General features: G+C 31.9%; 2 protein-coding genes across 2 annotated transcripts in view; one reads left to right on the top strand and one right to left on the bottom strand.

Moving 5' to 3' along the window:
- The first annotated feature begins 514 nt into the window (after positions 1-514).
- On the top strand, positions 515-20,824 carry LOC126846433 (homeobox protein CDX-1-like). Its single transcript, XM_050585818.1, has 3 exons — positions 515-1,505; positions 18,347-18,492; positions 19,878-20,824. The coding sequence occupies exons 1-3, from the start codon at positions 842-844 to the stop codon at positions 20,025-20,027; spliced, it is 960 nt and encodes a 319-aa protein (XP_050441775.1). The 5' UTR covers positions 515-841; the 3' UTR covers positions 20,028-20,824.
- A 4,149-nt stretch (positions 20,825-24,973) lies between these two features.
- The window catches only part of LOC126846783 (sushi, von Willebrand factor type A, EGF and pentraxin domain-containing protein 1), a 29,815-nt gene continuing 26,830 nt past the window's right edge, over positions 24,974-27,958 (bottom strand). Inside the window, exons 15-25 of the mRNA XM_050586577.1 lie at positions 27,764-27,946; positions 27,548-27,707; positions 27,372-27,487; positions 27,166-27,311; positions 26,952-27,078; positions 26,623-26,782; positions 26,413-26,564; positions 26,176-26,349; positions 25,929-26,108; positions 25,578-25,751; positions 24,974-25,390 (exon numbers count right to left, since the gene is read on the bottom strand). Coding sequence (XP_050442534.1) covers positions 25,179-25,390; positions 25,578-25,751; positions 25,929-26,108; positions 26,176-26,349; positions 26,413-26,564; positions 26,623-26,782; positions 26,952-27,078; positions 27,166-27,311; positions 27,372-27,487; positions 27,548-27,707; positions 27,764-27,946 — 1,784 coding nt within the window. The 3' untranslated portion in view covers positions 24,974-25,178. The remainder of the gene's footprint in view (positions 25,391-25,577; positions 25,752-25,928; positions 26,109-26,175; positions 26,350-26,412; positions 26,565-26,622; positions 26,783-26,951; positions 27,079-27,165; positions 27,312-27,371; positions 27,488-27,547; positions 27,708-27,763; positions 27,947-27,958) is intronic.

Here is a 27,958-nt window from a genome sequence, read left to right as displayed (position 1 = left end):
AATGCATTGATACGGCGATAAAACTTACATTATTCAGGTATATACGTGTCAATAAAAGAATGGTGCGTGTAATATGGCTTTTACCGGAAAAATGTTGAGAAAAAAACCCAAACCGACGACCACTGTATGGGGTACCTACGTAATCCTTACCTGAAATTCGTGTGGTATATATAAATGGGTTAAACAGCGGCGGCGGCAGTTTTTCTTGATGTTGGGACGGGACTTGAATGTGTATGCCGCGCCGCCGTACAATAATAATACTACTAATAATAATAATAATAATAAATAGTACAATAGTAAAGACGGCAGCCGCCGCCGCCGCCGCCACGGCGTGGAGTGGCCGTCGGAGTTCCGACCACGACCACAACGGACTCGGGTTGCAATTGGCCGAGACGGCTGCCGACGGGAGGGGCTCGAATCCGCCCGTTTCGTTGGCCCCACGTCCGCGACACGAATCCCGCACGGCTCGAACGATACCTACGCATGCAGCGCGCACACAACGTTCTCATCAGTCTTAATCGATCCCGCGCCTAATAATAATATTATTATGTTTATTTAATAACACAACAATAATATTACGACTGTACTTACATGCACTCTTGACTGCATCTGGTCTACCGTGTTCAGACGAAATGTCAACGTCGCCAAAAATAATCACCATAATTTGCTAAACCAAAATCGGTATACCGTTCTACCGATATTAAGTTTGAGAGCTTGCCGTCGATTTTTAATTATCGCTTTTTTTCTATTTTGTTCTCGTTATTTTCCGTCACACAAGTCGTTCCGTTATTTATAATATTGTGCTATTTTTTTACGGTATGTTCGGTTGTACTTGGTCATCATGAACGAATCGGTGACCGTATGCAGACAACTACAAGCTCCGGTTTATCACCACGACGGTGTCGTGCACTGCACGGCCGCCGATGAAAGCACCGAAGCTCAGCAGCCATCGGCCACACTGGCCGGATCCACGTGGACGCCGTACGGGCAGTCGGCTGCTGCGGCTGCCGCGGCTGTGGCCGAATACCATCATCACCACCACAGTCACCACCATCTCCAACAACAGCAACAAGAACAACAACAGCAGCAGCAGCAGCAACATCAAGTACAGCTGCACCATCATCACCAACAGCAGCAACACCATGACCCGGTGGTAACGTCGGCGCTGCACCATCATCAAGCGGTGGATGGTTACGCGTGGCCGGTGTACAATCGGAGGAGGCCCTCGTACGAGGACGTCGTTTACCACCATCATCACCATCAGCCTCACCACCATCAGCCTGTGGTAGCGGCCACCTCGGTGCCTTACAATCCGGCCACAGTGACGGCCACCTGCTCGTCCCCTGGCACGTCCTTGGACGAGCCGGTGGTCGCTTACCAACCGGCCACCGATTACAAGTACTGGCCGCCTGTACAACATCAGCCTTCGCCGCCTGGACAAAACGGACGTGTCAGCCCGTACGGTTGGATGAAAAGGATCGAGTACCAAGATCGCCCCCAACCTGGTAAATACTACTTTTCTCTATACAAATATTAATTACTAGATAGATTAATTTATTTGTTAACGCTAGATAAGCTAACTGTAGCGGGTAGCTCATTTTTGAGTACATCAAAATTATATAAATTTAAATGTTCGTACAATAAGAGGACGTGATACCCTCTATTTATTAAGGAGTTAGGTATAGGAAATTTTTTTGCAAAATCTTAAATTAAAGCTTAAACTGTAATGTGTAATTATTAGTCTGGTAATTAGAATTATTTGTTGGTAGTTAATTTATTTTTCGGGCTATCACAGAATCCTATTGACAGCGATTTTAAAAAAATGTTTCATCCGAACTAGCAACACAGAATGCGTTTTACACGGTCTATAGTGAATTTAGAGCAAAAATACCTGGTATAAAATCGAAAGATAACAATATTTCAGAGACATATGCCGTATACGATTTTAAAAATAATTGTCGCGTAAATAATGTTATAGTTAATTTGAAAAGGAAAAAAATGTGATTTTAAATGTTAAAATATTAGGTTTATCAAAAAAAAAAAAAGGATACGAAATTGTCTCCTATATATTGACATCTTTCGGTTTCGTTATAAGTATTTTTGCTCCAAAATTACCTAGAAAATTGGGTGTATAACGTACCCTTAACAGCTTATATTAAAATAATTACTAAATTTGCTCGTAACGTTAATTAAGTACGGTGAACGTTTTTTCTTTTCTTTTTTGTAAAACATATTTTACTGTACTAATTAAATTTATTATTAAGTAGGCCGCAGGCAGATCTCAAATAAAACACAATAATTATTAAGTTGAAAAATAATTTAAATTATAAATACCATATTTTATTTTATTTTTGTATAATTCTCGACACTTTTCAATAATAAAAAAGATTGTGTCCATAAACTACACCTAACCTAGTACAATTTTAATGTATAAATCAGTAATAAAATATGCATTTTAACTAGAACTATTTCATTCCTATCAGAAAAATAATTTAAATGGCTTTAATTTATAGATTGTTGGCAAATTTTACATTAAGGTATCATATTATAATTAGGTATAATAATTTTCATTTATCAATTTTTGACAATAGAATAGGTAGTAATAATGCTAAATTGGTAAATAAACTATTTAAAATCAAAAATTGCAATAAAAAAATTTGTGTTTGGTGCTTAAATACAATGTTTATCATTTTAATAATTGTTATTATGAAATTGATAAATGAATCCTTGTAAGTTCTCTATTATTTAATATTATATGTCAATAATTAAACAATAGGTGTTATTATTCCGTCGATTAAATTAACAATATATTATTTCTTATTTAATAAATATTATACTGGACAATTTATACTGAACAATCGTAAAAATGATGTAAATAAGAACCTCGATTTTTCTTAGATTTACTGGGAGATTTGGTTGAGTCTAGCTAATAAAATGTATAAATTACAATACGTACATAGATTATACTGTAATTTACACCTTTAAGACTAATGAAATTCATAAACTCTTCCGCGGTCCAAATTCCTGTTTAATATTACATATGGCATAAAAATATTAATCTAGCCAGATTTTAGTCGCGTAAAATTTACACCAATTACCTAACCTACTTAATATGATGAACTGTTATTAATATAGGTGTCTTTTTGAGAACATCTACCATTAAATTATTCCCTAATCTTCCCTGTAGGCGTGATCGAAGCGCTTATATTATAATATTATGGGTTTATTGTATGTCTTTGGCGGCGAAGGAGAAGAGCGGGAAAAAAAACAGAAGGGTTTTCCGATGGCGGCGATGCCAAAAAATCATATACAATAATAATAATGTAGCTTTTATTGAAGTGTCAAACGCGATAAATATTATTATCGTTTCGGATTATAAGTATTTGATGTACATGTATATTATATTATTATACCTGACGCTTGCGCTGACCTGGAGGAGAGAAAGCCTCGGCCGCCGCTGTCCTTTTCACGGTACGCAGAACAATGATGACCGCACAGGGGATAAGGAAAAAAAACCTAAGAAAACGCTTATATTATATGTATGTACACGATAATGATGATGTTATGCAACACTTGTAAATCATCCGGGCCAAGGAGAACGCGAGAGAAGGGAAAAAAGGTTTTCGATGATTCGTCAAAAGACACCGACTTGTTTGATCTGTGCGGCTCGATTCTTTGTCGCCACACACATCTTACATATTATTATTATTATAAAGATACACACACACACCGGCTAACCTAACCTAACCCTCGACTTCACCTGTGTCGAACGCACACCGTGTAAACGCAACGAAGGGACGGGTTGTTTATGTGGTACGATTTCCGTTTTTTTTTTTTGCTTTCTATCAAACGTGATCGGTATTTATTGTTATAAATACTTAGTTTTTTTCCCCTCTTAATTTCCTAGAATGGGTTAAACGCTGTCGAGGTCCCAAATTTTCCTAATTACTTTTAGGTTCTACTATAGTCTATATATAACATTCTATATTATGTGTATAATTAATATACCTAATTATGAGTTTTGCGAGTTATTTAATGTTGATCTTGTTTTGTACTTTTCATAGCTTTATCGACTTAAACGGTAAAAAAAAAAAGGTAACCCGCGAGTATTTCACCTTATTGGTATAATATCACCTGGAGAATTGACAATTTAAAATTCTATTTTTCTAAGTAATTCGTTTAACTAGACGACAAATATTTTAATTTTTGGATTATAGAGAAAACAACACTAATAATTTTAAAACAAATACCAAATTCGAACTCGGCAACCTCAAAAATAGATATTAATCAATTTTATGCATCGTGCATTAAAAAATAATAAAAATAAAAAATACTTCCCCTTAAATAAGAGTCAAATTTTTTAACTGATACAAAATGGAAAATGTAAACTAGGCGGACCAACATTTTTTAAAATTTAGGAGGGATTAATTTCGATTGCCTTTTTTGAAAATGCCTACCCATGGAATTCGATTGACTAAGGCTTTCAAAATGTAACAACTATCTATGCAAGTAGTATAACTATAGGATAATATTATATACCTACGTTTTATTATATTGGAGCGATCACTCTTAAACTGTGTAAATGGTACCTATATACCTTCTTTATTTCCTACAAGATTATCACTATCAGAAAACCGTGTAAGTAGTTCATTGTTTTCAAAATTAAACATCATTTATTTTCAAGGCGATCGCTAATATAATTGTACATTGTATAGGAGATGTATAATTTTTAAATTTCTTATTTTACAAAGGTCAGAAGCCTCGGTACAGCGGGCTCAAGGCAGCTGCCTAGTTTAATACCCCCTTCCGTCGGCCCTGTTTTTAATTTACATTTGGTGTGATTAATATGTATGCTAAAAAGCTATACTGTTTTTGTAGATCAACGTGATTGCACATATTTGTTTTAAAAGTCTTTTGAATAGACCAAAAGTGAACACACTCAAAGTAAATTATCAAATCGAAAACAAATATTCTATGTTGTAAGGCACTACGTTGGAAGTTTTTTTGAAATCGTGTAAGGTTACAACTAGAAAAAAAGTATAAAAAAGTCGATTTTTGTTTACAAAATATTACAGAACCATTTCAAAAGTTTATAGACACTTTACCTAATACCTACCCTCGTAAAATTGCTACTATATCGATTTGATAATATGTGTTTTTGTTTTAACACCATCTACAGACCGAATTAAACATATATTTTATATATTTAGGTTGAGGAAATGATGAACCTGAACACTGGTAGCATTAAAAATAATTATTAATATTCTAAAAAATATTAGCGAAAACCTTTTTTACCGTATTAATAAGTATATTTCATCAGTAATTCTAAAAAGTCGCAAGTCCACTTTTAGTCGTAATCACCAAATGATGTTTCCATAATAGTTGATTAGTCTTTGGTCCATTTCGGCCTTTGGTTGACTCATACGAACTGTAGCTTTAAATTAAAATAATGTGTAAAGTTGCTTTTTGAAACAGGACAGAAAAAAGGCGATATTTAGTTCATTTTTTAGCACAACCCATTGACTGGTCAATTATACTGGATTTAGGAAACTTGTTTTTTATGTTAAACTAAATTTCACAACATTTAACGAATATCTTTCTAAATCGAGCATTATGCTTTTCATTTGGTTATGATTTAGAAAATTATAATTTATATATATATAGCCTACATTTATTACTCTTAATCCTAGGGTGTGGGGGGATTTGTGTTTTTACATAAGTGACCCAACTATTGAAACTGGATCGCATGAGCATTTTCTTATACCTAAAATAATGTATCAAAGGTAAATATGAAAAAAACGTAGTCATAAATTTATAAATCTCCGTAAACATTGAAAATATTTGGTTTATAGTGATTTTTAGTTTTTACCATTAATTAAGGGGCATTTCACTATTTAAAATACTTTTTAAGAATCATATTAATATTTAGGTAACTCATTGTGTGTACAGTGGGCACTTATGTTATGGGAAACAGAAATCGCAACATTTTCAGTCATCTTCTGTCTACTGAACCGATTATAATTTTTTTTGTTATAAAGTATAACATCTTCTCTAGGGTAGCCAAAAAGCCGATTTTATGATTCTGTTTTCAAAATTGTAGTATAAGCGTTTATATTTTTACTTCTTTATGGTATTATCTAATAAATCTAACTAATTTTCTGATAGCCAAATCAAAAATCGGTGTTTTAGCCCCCATAGAAAAAATAGTAAGCTTCACATAAAAAAAAAATAATAATCGAATTCCGTCCAATAGAAAGATACGGCCGAAAATGACTTCTACGAAAGTAATTTTTTTATCAAACTTTCGCTATAACTCGGAGAAAAATATCTTTAAAAGTTTTATAGCTAAAAAAAACTTAATATTTTTTTTACATTAAAATTAGTTAGTAGATACATTTTTCTTAAATATTGCCTAACTTTTGCCCCTTAATAAATAGGGTTTTTCGTTCACCTTAATACGAGTACGTCAAATGAAGACACATTTTCATACTTACACATTTTCAATAATCAAAATTACAATTAATATGGTTATTCATTTATCTTCACTGAGCCTAATCTCCTATGTTTTGGGAAATAATACAATTGTATTTTGGTATTCTATTGTTTTAACGAGCTATAGATAGGTATTAGCCATTAGGTATATTATTATAATAAGGTCACGTTATATAGTGTTTGGAAAAAGATTTTTTCCCCAAAAATTTGTTGTCCAAAAATATAACAATAATAACCGCGCGAGTGAAGAAAATATACGCAAATTGGTTTTTTGACATTCGGATTCGGCACGTCGTTGTTGTTGTCGACGTTATGGCGTTAACGGTGAATTAACTGTGAATAAATCGGCGCTGTTGACGGGACGGGGGATGCGTAGGGGGAAGCAAACGCTTTCCCGTCCCGCGTCCTTGCTCCGGGACCGCTGAACGTTTGCTGCTTCGGTGTTTCCGGTTTCATAGACGGCGGCCAATGGCTCCCAAGCGGCCCATTCCGGCGGTCCTCCAATTAATCCCCGCGCACCCTCCCCTCCGGCCGTAACGACTCGGAGCGCGGCAATCATCAAATTCCGCTCACACAAAACGGACTCAGGACACAAACTCTGTAATGGGCCACTCTGTGCTCCTCCGCAAAGGGAGGGGGTAGGGGGGAGCCAAAAAAAAAAAACACCCGACAAAAATCGCGAACACTTACATCGCGCGTATTGTCGTTGTACACTATTATTATTATTATTATTATTATTGTTGTTATTATTGTTATTATTATTATTGCTATCCAAGCGGGCGACGTCGTTTTTACGACGATTCGCATATTCGCATTATAATAGGCCGTTTACTATTGCTTTACATTTGTAACGGCGACATTACACGCGTATGTACACGGTCGTTACATGTATGTAAATGTCCGAATGCAGAAACAATAATACGACAGTTTTCTTTGTTCGGTCTTTACCTTGACAAAAAAATTACAACTTTATGCCGCTGGTGTGAAATGGTCTTAGTTGATGTACTTTTTTTATTTTTACACTTACTTACTACAACAATAATTAGTAATTATTACTGTAGTCTATTTTAATTTTTAAGAGTTAATATTATAAGGGATATTTAACTGTTTAAGTTGTGTAAAAAAGAAACAATAACAAACAAATAATCCGGGACAATGATTTTTTGACGAGAGAAATTTTGCACAATCTTTTGGTAAACAAAAAGTTGCATGTATCATTATTTTATCTGGTTGTTGCTCTGAAATCGTATACCTATAAGGTACTTGATTGGGCTAAAATAAAAGGCACTCCATCCTTCTTCTCGACCTAATTGGTACCCTTTGGGATTTGGTACGGTAGTTGGCAATGTTTGGTAAGATGATTTGGTAATAGGACCATATCTTAAGTATACCTCCCCTCGTGAACAAAAAAAAAGGTTTATTAAATTATTTTTCTCAAAATATTAACATGGTAATTTTTTTCCCTGATGATTTAACTCAAAATAATTATAAAAAAAAAAATTGCTACATGTTTATGTTTTTGTATTTTTGTTTTTCATTTTAGAATTATTATACATTGATTAATAATTGATAAATCTATTTTTTTTTTATAAAAATCTGGTTAAATTTGTATCGAGTCTTGGAAACAGATGGACAACATATTCTCTGAAAGCTTCACCTCAGCTTTGCATTGGACCTGTTATAGGTAATACCTTTAGTTATGGCAAATTACCCATATATTATTTTTAAGCTTTAAATCTAAATTTGAATTATTTTGCTTAACTTTCGTTAACATTAATTGACATTAGAATATTGTTTTGACAAACTTTGATAACCATGTAGTATTTTTAGATATTGTATTTAAACTTGATAACTAGTAACAGTTGAATCTTGCGTGAACTAGTTGATTACTATTCAAATGTTTGTTTATTTTCAATTTTGATATTGGTGAAATCTGTTGTTTCCATCTTCAGGGATACGTTGCTACTATTTTTGTTTGCTGTATTTTTCGAACATTCATGAGACAGGAATTATTGATCTTTTTCCAATATTTTCTATTGAACTGTTAGGTTTTCGACGGTTGGTTTTGTTTGATAAGTTGAATGTAAGTAATAAGTATTGTAAATAATAAAAGTACCATAAAGGCTATGGGTATTGGGTTTTGAGGAGGATAATAATTATTCTATTTAGCTAGGCCTGACATCCTACTACTAATGGCTATATTTATACGGCTAAGCCATATTGAAAATCTGGTCCTGGATACAAACTATATTATGTGTGATGAGGTTTTCCTTAAAGAAAATATGATCGGTTATATATACGTCATGATCTTAGATGGGAACAGCTGCAGTTGGTTTCCAAAAATTGTGTTCCCAGCCATTTTTCAACGTTACAAACTCGTACCGGCCAATAAATGGGTTCGTCATTAACGAACTCGAATTCCGAATTTATGTACAAGTTTAGTGTTTATGATTGCCGGCGTTTTTTTTCACGATTCGGATTTATTGTGCGGTTTAGTGTGCCTAATAGCAATCGAGTTCGGTTCACACGCGTTCATCGCTCTAATCGACTATGTTGTTACTACATATATAGGTAATATAATATAATTCTGTAAGAAAACACTATACTATATGCTCTAACCACTACCGGTACTATATACCGGGTATTAAACACATAAATATTTTATACTTTGATAAAGGCGGCAATAATTTGGTCGCATTCGGTTTAAGAAACTACTAAAGACGGTGTTCACTGAAAAGATCACGCACACTATCTGAATCTAAATTTTTTTTTAACGATCAAATAAAAAAACTACTTTGTTTTTTAACAGAACTATCGTGGTGTGTTCACATTTAGTTAATCTAATGATATTTGCCAATATGTGAAATCTCGGAAATTTTGCAATAAAGATGCAATTACTATAAGCTGACTTTTGTTAATTTGTTTTATTTGTCCTTTTTAAATGTCTAGACTCAAGTTAAGGACATATTTTAAATACTATAATTACAATTTTTGACAACCTCAAAATCATCAGACAGCGGTTAAGTATTAGTAATAGATAATTTTTTGCAGAAAGAAAAGGGATTTTTCAAAAACTTTAATTGGTTAGAGATTTTTTTTTAAATTTAAATTTGTTATTTATTTTTAAAATGTATTATACTGAAGCAGTCTTGTGTGAAGTATTTGAGCAATTATTGTATTTAATATAGATTGCCAGTATTTAAAATAGTTTATATATATATTAAATATTTGGATAAGATAAAATAGATATCAGCTTTAATAAATCAGCGTATTTATAGTTTGTTCTTTAGCGGACTCGTGTGTACATTATTCGGATGCTGAATGACCACATAATAATTGTTATATAATGTATTTTTTTTAAGTTAGGAAAGCGGGGGGGGGGGGCTTTGGGTGTATATGCTCGTACATATTATTATTATTATTATTTACTATTAACATTATGACGTGGCACACATGTACGAGCTACCTTAAGACGCGCGGCAATAAACGAACGCTTGTTTTTTTTTAATGTCTTTATACTTAGATGGTCGGTAAGACGGCGGATGTCGTGCAACATGCGTTTTTACGACACCACTGTCGCCGCCGATTCCACGTTAACAATATATATATATATATATATATATATATATATATATATAATGTAGAAATCCAAAACGCCTCAGGTCAAGCCTTACTATTATACTACCGACCGACCGACCCCGTCTAAGATCTGGCCAAGATCAGCCCGTTGCGTTGTTGTGTTTAATGACTCGGGGGATGACCACACAATACAACAATGACAACTGCAGCTATCATCACACGACCAAAGCGATAAACAGACACACAGGGATCCACCGAACGTTAGCTGTTAATTTGTGCACACAAACTACAGTGTATATGGGTTTTAAGTAGTTGTACCGACGGAGCAAGCAAGTATGGAAGGAAAAACTTTTACCGCCAAAACGGAAGACGTAGAACTTTAAATGTTGTAATACCACTAGCTCTCCTCTATAAACGTTTCGGATAAACAACAAATCAATAGTCCACAGTAATATTGTGAACGAGTATAGGAGGTGCTGTAGAAATCTACAGGGAGATGGTCATATTTTCTCTTAATTTCTTTCTGGTTATTTACTGAAAATGCTGACTGCTCGATTTTGTTAGTTTTGGATAATTATTTTTTAAGTCACCAACGTTTAAAAGTTAGGACGGGAGGAAGGGTGGAGTGTAGTATTCTTTTTATCTGTGCGCATTACTCCACCGCATTCCCACAATCCATTCAAAATTGTAGAATTCAATAACTTTAATAGTAATTGCCTAAATCTAGTTATCGGTCAGTTAATATTTCTAGCAGATTATTCTTAATTTAGAAAGTTAATTCCAACTTAAGTTTCCAAAAGTTGATAGCACTCTCAAAAAAACAAAAATATTTTATAATAATTTAAAGGTTAAAGGCTTGGGGTGTGATGTATGTAATAGAATAATATCATTTCAAATTTGGTTTTTATAATTTAACCTCCTATTACGTGTTTACTATTATTGAATAACAATGTTTTCAAAAAGTAAAATAACAATATGCTTAAATGTAACACCCAACTGATTTATGAATTTATTATATAGTCTTTCTTCTTTTTCGATTTTATCGACCCTAAATAAAATTAACAATTATAGTGAACAATTATAGTAATAGTCATTTATTTGATTAATTATTTTATAACTTTTCATGCAACATCTAAAAAATTGGTGTAACTTTAAGAATTACCAGGCTTTCTAATAATAATAGTATTTTCTACCTTCTACAAGTTGAATGTTAAAAGTACTCAAGTAATACTACAATGTTAGACATTAAAAGCAAAGCTTGGATGTACCTACTGATGTACGGCGAGATCTTGATTTCTTACTTGTTGCTAATACAATAGAAAAAAATATATGTACCATCAGCTATTATATTCTATAACTAATAATCAATTTAACAATCTATTATGAATAATATGTATATAATTTTAGACCGGTAGAATGCGAATTAAAAAAATAAATTCCAAATAGACTTTAAAATAATATTTTCTAAGATTTCCATCAAATAAATTAATTGTTTAACAACTAGGTAATCTATGAGTAAACAAGCAAAAGTGTCAACTGTAGCGTTTAGTTTGATTCAAAATGATAACTTCTTATGAACGTCATGTAACGACATATACATTTGTAATTAATACTTTTGATCATGTATCATCATGGTATTATGTTTACTATTACATAATAAAACGTTATTGGTAATTTTATTGTACTTCATTGTATTCAATATTATGGAGTAGGTGTATGTACTTCAGCCAATTTATTTACAATAATTGATTAGAAGGTCGAAAAGAGAATCTTAAGTCCTGGGAGGTCTGCTGTAAAGTGCCTGTTCATGGAGTTAACAACTTTAATAAGCCTAGAGATACATTTTTACTATGTTACATATTGTTTTCATATCATACAAATGTATCTTATAGATAGTAAATTTAAGTAATTTAGTCATTTTTAAGATTGTTTTAACTTTTTAAGATTAATATTACAACATTTCATTGTAACTGACATTTAACTTTCGGTTTTTTATTAGGTTCAATAGGTATGACAATGCTTTCAAAAGACTAAATACAAAATTGATGGTCATATACTTGAAAGTTGTAATTAAAATAACGTTACACAGCTCTATAAAGGTATATACCATACAAGTATTACATAATTCATGTTAAAAAAAAATCGGCGATACCAATTAAAATTATGGTATTTTAGTCATCCGTTGATCACACAACTATTTATAATTTGATGAACTCTTTCCCGCTTTTAGCATGATATTATAATGGTTTTTATGTTAAAGCGTTAATATCGACTTCAAGGTCAACAGTCAATGTCATTTGGTAAATAATAATTGGTCTCTCTCCGACATTATAACTCGCATTTATCGCCCATCATGTTATTTTTTTAATGGGTTCTTTATACTTTATTATATATTTATTTCGAAGACACAGAACGGTTTGATATGACAAGGAGAATAAAAACATATCATTTCTTTTCTGCTTTAAAACCTTTTGTGGCGGCGATGACGTCTCTATTCGACTGAGGATCGTGAGCATAAAAAAAAAATTGAACTTAAAACCATCAGAAGGTTTACCTGAGCAGCTATCAAAATATAGTTACGACCTCAAGAGTGGAAAATATTTATACCTATAAAATTAAAGATAATGTTGTAGGTTTTTTTTTTGCCGCCCCATAATAGTCATGAGCGGTGCCACACGGCGGAAGGATTTTCTTAGCGTTTTTAATAGCGTTCAAACCAAAGCAATAAAATTCGTTTCACAGACATCCAGACTGCCGAAACCGGTACGAACACTAATAAAAATAATAAGTATTAAACGTTACCTAGTGGTTTAAATAAATAAAATTATCAATAAATTATAAAACCGTAGGATGATGCGTTGTTGTACCCACCACATGTCTTTTTGAACTTACCCGATTTTGGTGTGATTCGACAGACAAAACTGTTCGATTAACATAATATACCATCATACCATCACTGTAAGACCCTGAGTTATATATTACCTATTGACAATCTCCAATCGTATAACAACTTCCTTGTGTCGCCTTTGGTTACTTGAAGTCTACGTATAGATTGAACGCAATCCAATGCTGATTTCCTTTAAAACGAAAGCAACACTTTTTCTAGTTATGTAACACGACGAGGTGTTATCGGTTGGTTTTTTTTGTACTCCACATGCTTAACAATTCAATTCAACGAGTAATGTCTTAATCCTTAGGAGAACAGTTTGTAAACGTTGCTAAGTAACCGCACAATAACAGTATAACACTAAGAGAGTAAAAAAAAATGTAGTTAGCGGCTTTATAACTTGTTGTAATAATTATCGAAGATCTACGGGTAAACGATCATAGTAAATTTTTCTTAAAAATGAGCTAGCCTCGCCTTCTTGGGGTCGAGTTCTGAAAAAACTATCGCGATTCCAGCTAGCTTAAGTTTTAAAAATACCTATGACGACAAAGCAAGTAAAGTTCTGAAACTTTGAATTGCAATACTGAACTTTTGGAAGTATCGTTGTTCATAGCAGCCCTTCAATTATAATTGGTTAACTATTTTATCTCGGCTCTGAGATCTACATAGTAATTATATTGTTTGATGATATATTGTATGATTGCATACAGTATATATGTATAATGTTTAATGAATAGTTTACAGATTAATTTCTACGCTATTCAACTAAACCTCTTTTATGAAATAAGTAACTATTACTTCTTGAACTGCGAGACGAGCTTTGTTAACCACAGTATAAATTAGTAATTGTAGTTATCTATTAAATTACTTTCGCAAATAACTATAATCAAATATTTTGCTTAAAACCGTTATATTTTATAATTTGAATAATACATAGTGATAAGCATAAATTGGTGAATTTCCAATAAAAATAGTGATTCAAAAATGTAATTCTAGAGAGAGTATTGTTGTGAGGAATAATATTCAGTCCCCCTTGCCTAAAGTAAGTTTCTGGCTATTGTACTGATTTTGAAGTTCCAATACTCTCATGAGTAACAAGTGCAAGCAAAATCCTTTGAAGTAAGCCGACGTAATATTTAATTATTTATTCATCTCTATAACCTTCATCGTCTTTACACTTAGCACACTTCATGCGCGTATAACCTTGCTCGAAGCAAGTCACTAATCATTTTTGTAGTAGGTATAATGTTAAGATATTTGTTAATGTTCGTAACAAACGTTACATAAAACGGCTTCTTATAATTTCCACAACAGTGTTGTTCTTACATTGCTAACAAACATCATTCTAATGCCTAGTCCCGAAATTTAAATATATTAATCATTTTAACGCTATCTTGTTAAAACAAAAACTCTATTCTTGTCGGCAAGTAAACGTAGGCATATCCAAACGCACACAAAATCATAGTTGAAATCAAAAAGCAAACTGGAGCTATGGCGCAATATTCTATAAAAACTAATGTAAAAACACAAAAACTCATTTAAATTTGCTTTTGTCAAACAATAAAATAAAAGTCATATACTTACTATAAAAAGTAGTATTACATATAATAAGATAAAAGTCGGTAGCTTTTAAATGATAATTAAAACAATTTCATCTTCTGTAAATCAAATCAATTGCATTGGTTTTAGATTGCATTCAGATATAAATAATAATGCACGTGGAATATGGTCAATACATCTAGGTATATTATATGATGTATACTATAAATTAAAAGCAACAGGCTATAGAATATGATTATTGATATAATTTCTATCACTAGGTACATAATATATTGTTGGCCCACAACGTTATCGCAATAAAAATGTTATTCAATGTAATCGTTTTATTGTACTGGATGGTAAATACTGTATGACTGATTTAACTGTTGTAAACACTTTGGTGCGCGGATTTTTCTTAAAAAACAGAGATCATCTCTAATTATCTGTTAGCTGGTATTTTGATATTAATTATTTTTTAATTTAAAAATCATCATAAAAATTCAGGTTAAAAATCTTTGTTTGTTATTAAATAGTGTATCCATACCACAACACGATAAGTATATTTTTTCTGGAAGAATAAAAATAAAAGGTTAACCTAAAATGTAAGCTGCACCGTGTTTACCAGTTTTATCTATGGGATTTTAAATGACGCGTGAGAGTATATACGTTTCACGGTAAAACATTATCTCTTTTCTACCTACATAATATTATTTTACATACTTCGGCTAAAACGTTTTTTTTTTTTTTTTTGCGGTCTACGATTTTTTAAAAATTATTTTCTATAGGAAAATACAATAGTAAATAGTAATATTATAATATGAGCATCCATGCGATCACTGCAGCGGTTGACTCGTACAATATTATTATTAATAACGTTTTTTCTGTGCGTTTTTTTTTTTGCTCGCCGAGCTGCTCGTCGTTTGTTTGATTTATTATTCTCTGGACATACATCTCTGCCCATTTTGTCCTGTGATTGTCCTGTAAAGCAGATTAACACGTTTGTCGCGGAAGGGAGAGGGGAAGGAGGGCCGACAACCTATCCCCAGAGAGTCGTTAAGTTCCATTCGTCGTCACCGACGGTTCCTCTAAAAACACAATATCTTCCCTATCAACTCTCACTACATCAGAGTATATATGTTTTTTTTTAACTTCCTTTTTTTTTAATTTTTGTCGACGGCTCGCAGCTTTTTTTCCCGCGTGACAGCTGTTGAAACATGTTATTAAAAAAAAAAAAAACACTCACACAAGCACGTTTACAAGGGGAAACATCACGAACTCGTGTGTACGGGGCGTATATTATGTACCTACCTCTACAGTGCAACATTCACCTGTTCACACACACACATAGGTATATATGCACTCACAAAAATACATGGCTGCCATATTGGTATCTGGCCAATCGATGGCGTTCCTATATAGCCGGTGTTGCCTACTCGGTGCACACAACCACCGCAGAGATAGGTAGGCCCGGCCGGTGTGGTCTTAGTACATTATGAGCACTTCGAGTTTTCTGTGTCACGGACACGGTTGAATAATTATTGTTTTTGTAAGAAAATTTCGACATTTCGTTTTTGTGTTTTTTTAACAGCTATCAAACGACTACAACGACTCTTGGCCGGTTACCTGTTAATTGCGGTTATTCTCTCATTAATATCTTAATAATAAATATTGTCATCATCACAGTATAGGTAGGTGTGCAGTAGCTGTACCGACTACAGCAGTGTAAACCGGGTCTCAGGCGGCGTTCTAGTGTGTCAGAGCCGGCGTGAATTATCTCGAGAGGTTTGGCGGCTTATTTGAGGAGAAAAAAAATAATAAGAAAAAAACTCAAGCGGTATAATATAAGATAACGCTTTTGGATTATACACGGCAACCTTATCCTATACGCGCGCGCATACATACACACACACACACACACTTAGAAAACATCCAAGTTAAACAGTAGGTATGACATAGGAAAACGTGCAAGTGCATGGTGTGTACGAGGACGGAATAAGATAACAGAAACGCTATCAATAATAAGTGTGCATATTATAGTGTACTTGGGAAATACATATGGGTAATACATTGTTTTTCAATAAAACTAGAAATAATAATAATCGCTTACTCGAATAACGCGAAAAATGTCGTTGAATATAATTATATTAGATAAGTACTTCGAGGTCGGTCTTTGTAAAAGTGAATTATCTCTTTATAATTGAATTTTGAAATAACGAGCTTTTTTTACTAAAATGTGATACCATTAAGCAAAAATATGTATATTTTTAACGTCGTTGAGTTACACCACTTCTACAATGAACGACCCAAATATTATTTAAACATTGTAGGTATATGTTCTGACTTCTATATGTGTATGTTGGGTTTTTTTTAGTAATTATCATTATGTATTGTGGAGTCAATAATTGTCCTGAAATAATATTTTAGTGTTAGTTCGTTCGCTCTCTTAGAAAATAAAATTTAAAAGTACCTATTTTATTATTGTAATTATGTTTTGTTAAATTATATTTAATTAACCCACCAGTTCTTCGTATTACTATAATACGGTCTAATAAATGTTGTAAAATATGAACTACGACGTTGAATATAAATTATATATTATTTTAATTACGATTTAATAGAGGGATTAAAATCATTATATTATGCACTTCTTTGTGACTTATAAAAAAGGTATTTAAGATTTAATACTTATATATTTTGATTAACACTTTAAAACTCAATAATATTATATCAAGTTGGTTTCGATTTCAATTCTACTAGTTACTCCAAACTCAATAACAACAACAAAAACAAGCACTTTTACTATGTACCACTACATTAATTATAACAACTTTTTGAAATAAGTCCTTATACAACAACAATGTTACTTATTCCTGATTATCGCTATTTATGGGAACGGGTTCTTTTTTATTATGTTAGGGAATTAGGATTATTTAGACATTTTATAATTAACAATAGTACAATGCTTGATTAAGATAAAATTACACCTACAAATAATTTATTTATAAAAAAAGTATGTAATATTTTAATAACAGATAAATAAATTGATGACAAGACCTGGAAAGCTACAGAAATCCATAAATCCATGTCTTTTCATAAAAGTATTATGAAACATTTATTTTATTACAAAATCGATTTATACACATATACATTGAATCGTATGAAGTATTTTGTTTTGTAATATTATAAGTCTGCTTACCAAATACTAAGGTACCTATTTCTTCAAAAATGTTAAACCCTTACTTTTACCTTCATAGGTTAATTGCAAAAATTAACAACTTGTAACTAAGCTAAAAACTATAATAATTGTTTTCAATCGTAGTTCATTTTTTTCTTTTATAATAGCCTTTATTAGATAATATAATGGCTCAACAATTACATATTATTATTGTATTCAATGTTTAAAAAAAATAACTATCGATTAAATATTGACCGCCATTTTTTCTATTATAATAAAAAAAAATTAATTTTAATATTGTTCATTCATAGAGTTAGGGTTATTAATCACTCCAAAATATTATCATTATAGTCTCCTTTTATTAAAAGATTTTTTTTTTATGTTGATTTTATGAAAAGCGTCTTAAAAATCTCAGAAGATCTGACGATTAATTAAATGTGTAACGTTTATTTATTGAGTTGATGTTTGAATTAACCATCCGTAGACAATAAAAATGTCATATAGTACTTAACACACCTCGCGACATGGAAATTGTAGCACTAATTTATCACCTTTGTCTTATAATATTATTTGAGTAGCCGATAAACGAATCGATATCAAAAGTGGTAATAAATATCTTCTAATAATCATTACTAGTCGTGCATTTAACCAAATGTATTTGTTTTTTAATGCAGGCCGAACACGGACTAAGGACAAGTACAGGGTCGTGTACACCGACTTGCAGCGTTTGGAGCTAGAAAAAGAGTTTCATTTCAACCGGTACATTACTATTACAAGGAAAACCGAGCTATCCAAAATGCTGAGTTTGTCTGAACGACAAGTAAGTGTACTTTTATGTCATAAATGTTTTAATTGATTCAATTAACAAAGTATATATGTGTACAATCAATACATTTATACACATCAATACTTTCTACTCTTATAGATTATTTAATTATACTTAAATTTTTTAAAACAAACTAACCCTTAGATGACTAAAACTACCGTACACGTCGGTCAAAAATCAAAATACGGTTTCTAAGTAAAACATAATATAGTGTATGTAACTATGTGATTAAAATGGCTTTGTTAAAAGAGTCAAGGTGTGATTATAAATGTAAGAAGTAAACCGTAATAAAAATTATTTCAATTATATTGATGTTAAGGATTTATTGATCTTTTACTTCGACTTCATAAAAATTTAGACAACAAATTGTTCAATTACTAAGGTTAAATGCCAATATTACCATCGGGCATCGTTCATACCTTATCTAAAATTCACTACATTATAATTAGCTTATAATTAATTACTTAGAAATAATATTCAAATTCGATAAATATTGGTAATAAATTCCTAACTACTTAATGAAAACAGATAGCTCACTCCGCCGAAAAAATTGACATTTTAAAAAAGACTATCAATCAGTCGCGAAGATATCAGTGTAGCCCCACGAATTAGTATAAATTATTGTGCAATTATTTTACAATATAATTGTATAAACTCCTTATGAATCTTACAGTTTAAATGATAACTGACTATATCATGACAGATTTAATAACTTATTTTGATCTAATCTCTGATATTGTTATGACATTACTGATTTCATTTTCAGTCATGTGACGTCATGGTTTTTTTGTTTATAAGCCGAGTGAGCTATCTGTTTTCAAATAGTCCGTAATAGACATATTGTCAAAACTTAATAGCATAAGACTAATATTTTTTATTTTTATATTTTTGCATTTGTAAAATTATAGTTTAAGCTGTTAACATAACTTAACGCCTATAATACCTTACTTAAAATCAATCTATTGGACGCTACAAAAATACTGCATTGGACTGCAGATTTTGTAATGCATTGTTGTATAACTCTAACACTTAACGCACTGTACAACACCTTTTGGTTTTTTTCTTAATAAAAAAAAAGTTCGTCTAAAGATTTTTGAGAAAATTTTGTATGTCCCAATATAACCTAATTTTCAGACCTTAAGCTATCGGGGTATTTTCAAGGGGAAAGGGGGTGTATTTTTTTTTATTTGTCCACGATTATCGTTAGTATTATTACTAAAGAATATTTCATTGTAAAAACAATACCAGCTCCACATCAAAGCTTAACATTTTGAGGAGTCATAAAAAAAATATGTAACGTGTTTTTTTTTCATATACTACAGTGTTTATTTTGTATATAATGAGCATAATGTAATCAGTTATGGTTTTTTTTTTTGTAGGTGAAGATATGGTTTCAAAACCGTCGGGCCAAACAAAGAAAAATCGACAAGAAAAGAGAGGAAACGGTAGTTAATGAAAACCCTAAACAATTGCAAATACAAACGCCTATTGATTCGTCATACTCCATCGGGAGTTGCTCGCCTTTATAGGAATAAAATTAAAAGTTATTATTTTAATAACGATGATAATTTATTGTAATAATGGTAATTACTATAAAGTTAATTACTAACTGAGCAAATATACTATACAAATTTCAAACGGAATCACTCACGTCATACAACCTTTAAATAGGAATATAATTCTTCCAAAAATTAACATATGTTCGGCATTGATCAAAAGCGATTTGACCAATTTCACATTCAAATGTATTTATAGTTAATACAAAAATATGTTTTACGCCAATCATGTGTAGCTCAACATCATTTTCTATGTTGGTTTTTAATTTATTGTAGGTATATTGCCGTGTTCCACATATTGAGCTTAAACTTATAATGTAATTTTTAACACAGCTGTAAAATATAGTTAGCACAATACAGTATGATGTCCCAAGAATGAGGAGCAAAACCAGTACACGACTGAATAGGCATTGTCTGTTAAATTAAAAATGTCTAGATATTGTATACAGTTGTACCTAAACTACCGTAATCCCATCGAATATGTATAAGAATTAAAAAACAAAATAAAATACGAAATCAAATGATATTGTTAATTGTTTTACTTAATTGTACTCCGATTCATAATATTATTATTATTACGTTGTACAATATTATTATTATTTTTATTTAACTAATTTTTAAGTTTTTTTTTTTTTGTTAAGCCTACACGACTAAAAGAGAACATCTTAACGTTATTTAGTTATGCATTTTTTTTGTTTAGTGTAAAAAAAAAAAGAAATGAGATTCGACAAAATGTCGTTTGATTATTTGTTGAAAATAATTATTGATTTTATTTATTAAGGCAATTGTATGTAAATAAAAATATAACACTGCTCCTTTTTTTTTTGCATTATTTCGTTTAGTTTTAATTTGTTCATACGATAATGTTATAAATGACGCAATTGAACGAGAGTACCTATTCATTTCATCCTTGAACTATGAACCTAAGTTAAAACAATTTACAAATATTATAATATTTAAAGCGCTGATTATTCGTGCGATACTTCATACAGTTTACGCTATTATCTCGTTAGATAATGCATTTCAAGTTTTATTTCATTTTTTTTTTATTGGTACCTACCTATTTTAAAAATCAAGGTTTGAATATGGGCTGTAAATTGAATAAGTGCTTACATAAACACATTATAATATGCATTGAATACGTCACTATGAATGTACGGCCATAAAATACGCCAATAGTGATGGTGGAAGATATTAGGTGTGCGATTCAATTTTTACAGTTAATGGGTACAGTTAATGTTCTAATGTAAAATCCTTAAAACCGCTGTTTATTCAAACTTCAAATTAATAGCACTCTAAACTGTATTGTTTTTGTTTGTAAAATAAATGACCTACAAATATTAAACTATAACATCAAATTGTTCAACATTTGTCTCCAGATTTGCAGGACATTTTTTCTTACTTAGTACCCTAATCTAAAAAGGCTTCAATTATTTTTTAGGTTTTTTCATCGCAACCTGTTCCCGAAGTAAACATTTTGAACTACTGTGGTAATATTTTTTTCTAATACGTATAGGCTATAGCTTACTAAAAAATTATGTAATGTGTACATCGTACATCCGTTAGTAATTTGTAGACAAATATTTCACCATTTATCAACTCGTTCTTCGCGAGATTTGTGATTATTGTTTTTATTTTAAAACGTTCGTAGATTGTTATTATTGTTCGTTATTATTGGCACATTTTACGATAAATAAGTCTGACTGCGAGTAACAAATTTTATAGTTAAATATTTGTTTTGTTCATTTTTAGTTTAAAAAAGATTTTTTTCTTGTAAAACAATATTAATTTATTAATGGTCGAATTATAGAGACCATCTAGAGCAGTCAGTGGGTATTTCCATTTTCCATTTTGTACTGTTATGACTACTTTTATAGTCTATGATATTAATTTTATTAAATGTCTAAGGACAAAATAGACCAAAGAAAAATAAGTAAAAGTTTTTAAGCTAGCATCACAAGGAGGAAGGTGCGGGTGTTGATAGTCAATGTAATATGATATGGAAGTGTGTATACGAAGATTAAGGATATTAATATTAACATTAAGAAAGATAAAGTAGAAAACGAATAAGGCGAATATACATTACAACATTTTAATGGGCATGTAACATGGTTTTACTTTTTGCTAAAACAGTAAATTTCATACAACCCAGTTCTATAAACACTTAGGTTAAAACAGAAAAATGGGTACTAGACAAACAATTGATTTCAGTGTTTTTTAAATTATCATTTACCACTGTGTATGTATAATAATAATATATTACGTCGTTGAAGTTTTTTTTTTTACTTAAGTTTTAGTTTTATCTATTGACAAATGTATTTAAGAATGTTATCGTTGATTTTAACAATCGTCTAGTACACTTACGGAATATAGTCGTTTATAGTCAAGTATTAAGAAAATTAACCAGAGAACTAAGTACGTTTTTAATAATTATTAAATTGATATTGCAATATTAGTTCCTATGACGTTCAAAGTACTCTCGGCCGACTGATTTTTAATATAAAAAGGCACAGTGCCATCTATCAAATGGCGCCTATACTAATAGAAATACATTTGTACCGACAGATGGTAAAGTGCGTTATGCAGCTGTAGTCGAGAATGCATTAAACACCATAAACATAACACACCACCAATAGGGATTTCATTTTTTTTTTTTTTTTTTGGTATATTTCCATTTGTCCACAACACAATTTTTATAAAAAATAAATATAGCTAAAAGAAATAATTGTTTCTTAAGTTTCCCCCCGCCCGCCATATTTGTGACCATTAAAACAATCACCCTTAAAAAAAAATAGTTTTTCAAGTTTCAATTATGATGCATAGCCCAAATATTTCAAGGTTTATTTTTTCGGGAATGCCTTTACTAAACGATATAGTCAAAAGCAATAAAAAATCCATCAGTGTGAAATTAGCAAACACGGATCATGTTTTTGTTCAATAAAATAATGTTATACCTACTTGTATGCAATTATACATATCTGTCGTATACGTTGAATGGTACGACTAAATCACCTTCCATTACCAATAGTAAAGTGTTAACTAACTGAAAACTAAGTAGATTTTGTCTAAAGTATTTTATTAATTTTTTAGTGTTGTTTTTTTAAGGTGTATTTTTTATAGCCTTCGTACTGTATCGGCGTGATATTAAAGTTTTTTACGTCGTAAAAAATGTTATGTTCTTACAAAACTCAAGTTTCTGAAATTTTCAATTAGCCATTATACAGATATTTATTTGAGTTATTTTTAAATCATTTGATTACCAATGAAAAGGGAACGGCCTCTTTTACCGCTTATTACTTATATTGTCATTTAAACCGAATTTGTAACTCGGGTAAGAGTTGTGTCTGCAACTAAAATATAAAAATAGTGTTTTTTTCATTAATGGAAAACAATTAAGAGATAACATTAATAAACAATACTTTGATAAAATAACCTTCAACGTCTATTACAATAAGCAAAACACCACGTTGTCGAAACTGTGTTTAGTGTTTTATTTTTATGAGACTATGATCGCAAAATATGTCCAATGTAAACATACATAAATATTAAATATATATATATATATACTTAAACGTATCATCATCTCATCCTTAATGTTGATTAGAAAACGTAGCTTTAATAATTTTATAGTATAATATTTAAATCTTTACAAGTTTATTCATTTCAGCTGAGGAAGATTTTGAAGCTATTCCATACAAAATGCTCTCAACCTTATATTATAATATATGCGGTCACTTAAAAATACATAAATAGGTATACAGAGCTGTTGGTTAGCGGTTAGAGTTTCTCTTCCAAAAGTTTAAAGTACCTTTTAGTCGCCCACGGTATAATGTTTCATCTGAAAATCCCGCAAAACTATACTTATAGTATCAACTATAGCACAGAAACGTTACTTAAAATGATTAAGTGTATTTATGTGTTACGTGTGAAAAGTTTTTCCCGGTTAATCTTTCTAACAACTTACGTTTTAGTTTTCACTTTGTAACAGCCGTACGCCTATAAGTAACTAAATGCTATTCACCATAATGTTTGTACGAATTTCGAAGCTTTCTATTATATGTGTAAATAATAATTATAGTTACAATTGTACAATTGAATTGTTATTATATTTTTTGCCATCACTTGGTAATATATCAATTACTACTATGTAACTTAAAAATATTTTATCTTTAGTACCCAGTAGTTTAAGTGCAATTAATACACATTACAAATTGCATCATTCAAAATACCATCATATTGTATAGTAACATACCATACAAATATTGACTATTTTTTTTTCCTATATTATGTTTCATATGCAATCTAAATGATATAAAGGTTTAGAGAAAAACATTATCAGTCGGGTTGAATAGAAATTTCTGTAGAGTTCGTGATAGAATAATATATTATTAAACTATCAAATGCATTTTGTAATATTAAACAAAAAATTTAACAAAATTCAAACTAAGAATATTGTGTAGTAGGTAGCTAAGAAAATTGCGATCAAGGATTAAAACATATAATAGATAGGAGATTGGCGCAGTAATGAATATTTTAAGATTAAGATGAGTGGAGCAAATAGATAAATATAATTAAAAAAGTGAAAGGATAAAAATTTAGAATAAAATACACGAATATACGGACAGGGTAGTAAATTTAACGAACTAGGGTTAACAGAAAAAATAGCAAATAATACGAGTTACTATAGTAATGACAACTTATATTACCTTAATTATACTTTTATAGCACATAAATATAATATAATATGCATAGTTAAGTACGTAGCTAGCATATTATTTATGCATTCACATAAACACTGGAAAACTATACTACATAATAATGCTTTAACGTATGAATATGAAATAACTGTTATTTTAATTATAAATACATAATAGGTATATTAATGTATGAATCAATAGTTCTAGTGGAAATAACAACACTAATACACTAACATTGTATATTATTCATATTAATATCTCGCCAATAATTTTTTATAATATTATTGAAATGATATAATCTAGATACTGAACCTAGTATTATTGTCGATACTACGGTATATACTTGTCTAGACGACGAGGAAGTTAACAGTTACCAGGAGATCCTATAAGACAATAGTGAATATATTTTACGACGGCAGATCTAAAGTTAAACCGCCAGCAACGTTTCGTTCTTGTGCACGCAAGTCGGTATAGAATTGGACCATTTGCCATACTTTAAGCATTTCAACACTGAAGCGCCTTTAAGGTGAAAGTTGTCGTCGCAGCTGAACGTGATGACGTCTCCGATGGCGTAGTAGAACTTAACCGTGGACATTCGACCGCGGATGACCGTGCCCGGGTACGGACAGGCTTGAACACCTAAAACAATAAGAAACCGTTGGACAATATAAACATTATCCTAGTGGTAGACATTGCAAAGCGACTTCGAAATTAACAAACAAATACACTCATACATGGGCAGAGTCGCGATGGCCAGGAGACCCGTGTGAGCAGCACTTGTTCGAAGTCGCTACAAAAAAAAAAAAAATAACCGCCCCCCACTTACAAGTTGGCAGTGGCGCTGACCAGTTGCCGTCATCTTGGCAAATCAGATTCGGTTGACCGTCCAGCACGTAGTACGGTTCGCAGTTGACGGATACTCGTTCGCCCGGTCTGTAGGAGTTTTGTGTGACGGCCAAGTAACCATGCGGCGGGTCTCCTGGCCAAGGGCAAGTGACAGCTACAACATAATACCAATCATACACACCACCAGGGCCCAAAACAACTTATTCGAGAGGTTATAATATCATTATTTCGAAGTCACTGAGTATCGGTTAATAATGTGTTGTAATCGTTTCCTATTAACACATCAGCTGTCTAGTAATAAAAGTACAAATTAACTGTTCGATTTATAGACCTGCGCATGTCGGAAACGGTTGTTCCCATTCTCCGGTCGGTAGGCAGATGGAATGTGTCGGGCCGGTCAGTCCAAATCCTTGCATGCAGCTAAACATGATTTCCCCGCCGACCTGCCGGCTAAGTACGGCCACCCGCAAATTAGGGTCGGTTAGGTTTTCGATTTCATCGCATTCAATTACTGGAAACAAATTGACGTTTTTAAGTGAAGAAAACGGGGGCAAAACTATTTCATTTCTAACACTTACTCTCACACGACGGAATGGGATCACTCCAGTTTCCCGAAGGCAGACAAACTACTTCTGAGGCGCCCATTAAGTTGTTCCCTTTAGCGCAAGTAAACTTTACGCGCGCATTGAGCTTTGTATTTTGAGTGCTGATGGTCAAACTCCGTTTCAACGGTATAGACGGACAGTGCACGGCTAATGTTATTGTTAATAATATAATTTAGTCTGAACAACACGTATATTATAGCATATACTAACCTTTCACTATTATTTCGACGGAATGCATGTGCCTAGTTGGAGTAATACACGAAAACACGCCTGAATCGTCTCTGCTCGCATGGTAAATGCTTAAACGGTACTCGAGATCAGGATCTCGTCCGGGATCAGTTGTCCAACCCTCGGGATACTTTCTGGATGAACAAAAAATTGTTAAATATTTGTTTACTAAAATCAATTTGCCGAGAATACCGAAATGAATGGCTGATATTCCATTTTGGAGTACCGAAACGCTTTATCCATAAACACTCCATGTGCAATATCGTTCCCGGGTACACGACTAGTTTTCCTTCATTGCTTTGAGCTATAGGACCCAACTGATGCCGGAATAGTATGGTTGGTGGTTTTTCCACTTTAGAAACGACAAATTTTTTTTTAATATTACTACTTATATTACTATTTACATACTATTTATTATTTATTTAAGACTAATTATGAACATGTATGATTAAAAATACAAATAACGAACAATAATAAATTGGTATGCGTTATAGAGGTGAATTATTAATTATTAAACGTACACGCATAATCGTTTTCCTGGTTCAAACCAAAGCAAACTGGACGTTGGCCAGACCATTCGCCATTGATGCAGACTCGTTTGTTTGATCCTTCCATTGCATACTTTCCGATGTCGGAGCATCTAGACACCTTTAATGATATTAGATTGTGAGTTATAAACCTACATTAAATACTTTAATGGGTTTCTGATATTTAATTATATAATAAATTTGTCACCAAAACGGTTCCAGCGTTGAATTCTGTCAATTCGTTGGTAATCATAGAGTCTCCGATAAACGTTATGACATTCGGCTCACTGTTTCTAAACATACAAGTCGTATTGTCTGATGTCGAATTGGTTTCTTCAACTGGTTTTGTCGGAACTTAATTTAAAAATAAACATTATTTCAAGTGCTCAAGTCCATTAACTCTTAAAATCATACTGCAATTCAATGGTCTCCCGATCCAGTTTCCGTCTTCGCATCTTATTCGCCATGTAACTTTTTCACCAATTATATTCCCAATGCAGTTAAACGTTATTTCAGTTCCGTCCGGAAAACTAAAACGATAATTATTTAATTACGTATTTTATTTATCTACTATAGTATTGAGCGATTACCTTTTTTCAGCTTCTTTTAGTAATTCGCCATTTCTGAAAACTAATGAACCTTGAACGGATTCGGGGGGTCCACACGATCCTCGAAGTCCAGACAAGAGGTCAATCGTGCCCAATTCGCTTTTTTTTAGAATATCGGCACCGGTTATGAATAGTCCGCCGTCTGGGAAAATTTTAAATTAAAAAAAAAACGCTCAAGGAGGTTATTTTTATAATTACCTCTTTTGCAAGAAGGCAACTTGGGGACCAAACGACCCAACACGCATTCTATGGAAACAGATGTAGTCTTTATGAATTCTGGATCGCATTGGAATGTCACGAATGAACCGTTAGCTATTGTAAGACCAGCTCTGTATCCCAGTAAATATTGTCCGTGATTTATTGCCGGCAGTTCGCATGGAGCTGAAATACAAT

The sequence above is a fragment of the Adelges cooleyi genome, unplaced genomic scaffold (genome assembly GCF_023614345.1).
Source record: "Adelges cooleyi isolate 19-005CV unplaced genomic scaffold, UGA_ACOO_1.1 ACOO_flye_CR_arks_rails_tigmint_CR_PRNA_9, whole genome shotgun sequence".
Taxonomy (NCBI): domain Eukaryota; kingdom Metazoa; phylum Arthropoda; class Insecta; order Hemiptera; family Adelgidae; genus Adelges; species Adelges cooleyi.
The sequence above is the reverse complement of the archived record's forward strand: the minus strand, read 5'-3'. Positions and strand labels throughout refer to the sequence as shown.

Excerpts from the sequence above, each read along its gene's own strand:
- LOC126846433 (XM_050585818.1), top strand. The coding sequence starts at position 842 with ATGAACGAATCGGTGACCGTATGCAGACAACTACAAGCTCCGGTTTAT. Across the intron at positions 1,506-18,346 it reads CCAAGATCGCCCCCAACCTG|GCCGAACACGGACTAAGGAC; the intron begins GTAAATACTACT and ends TTTTTAATGCAG. Across the intron at positions 18,493-19,877 it reads TGAGTTTGTCTGAACGACAA|GTGAAGATATGGTTTCAAAA; the intron begins GTAAGTGTACTT and ends TTTTTTTTGTAG.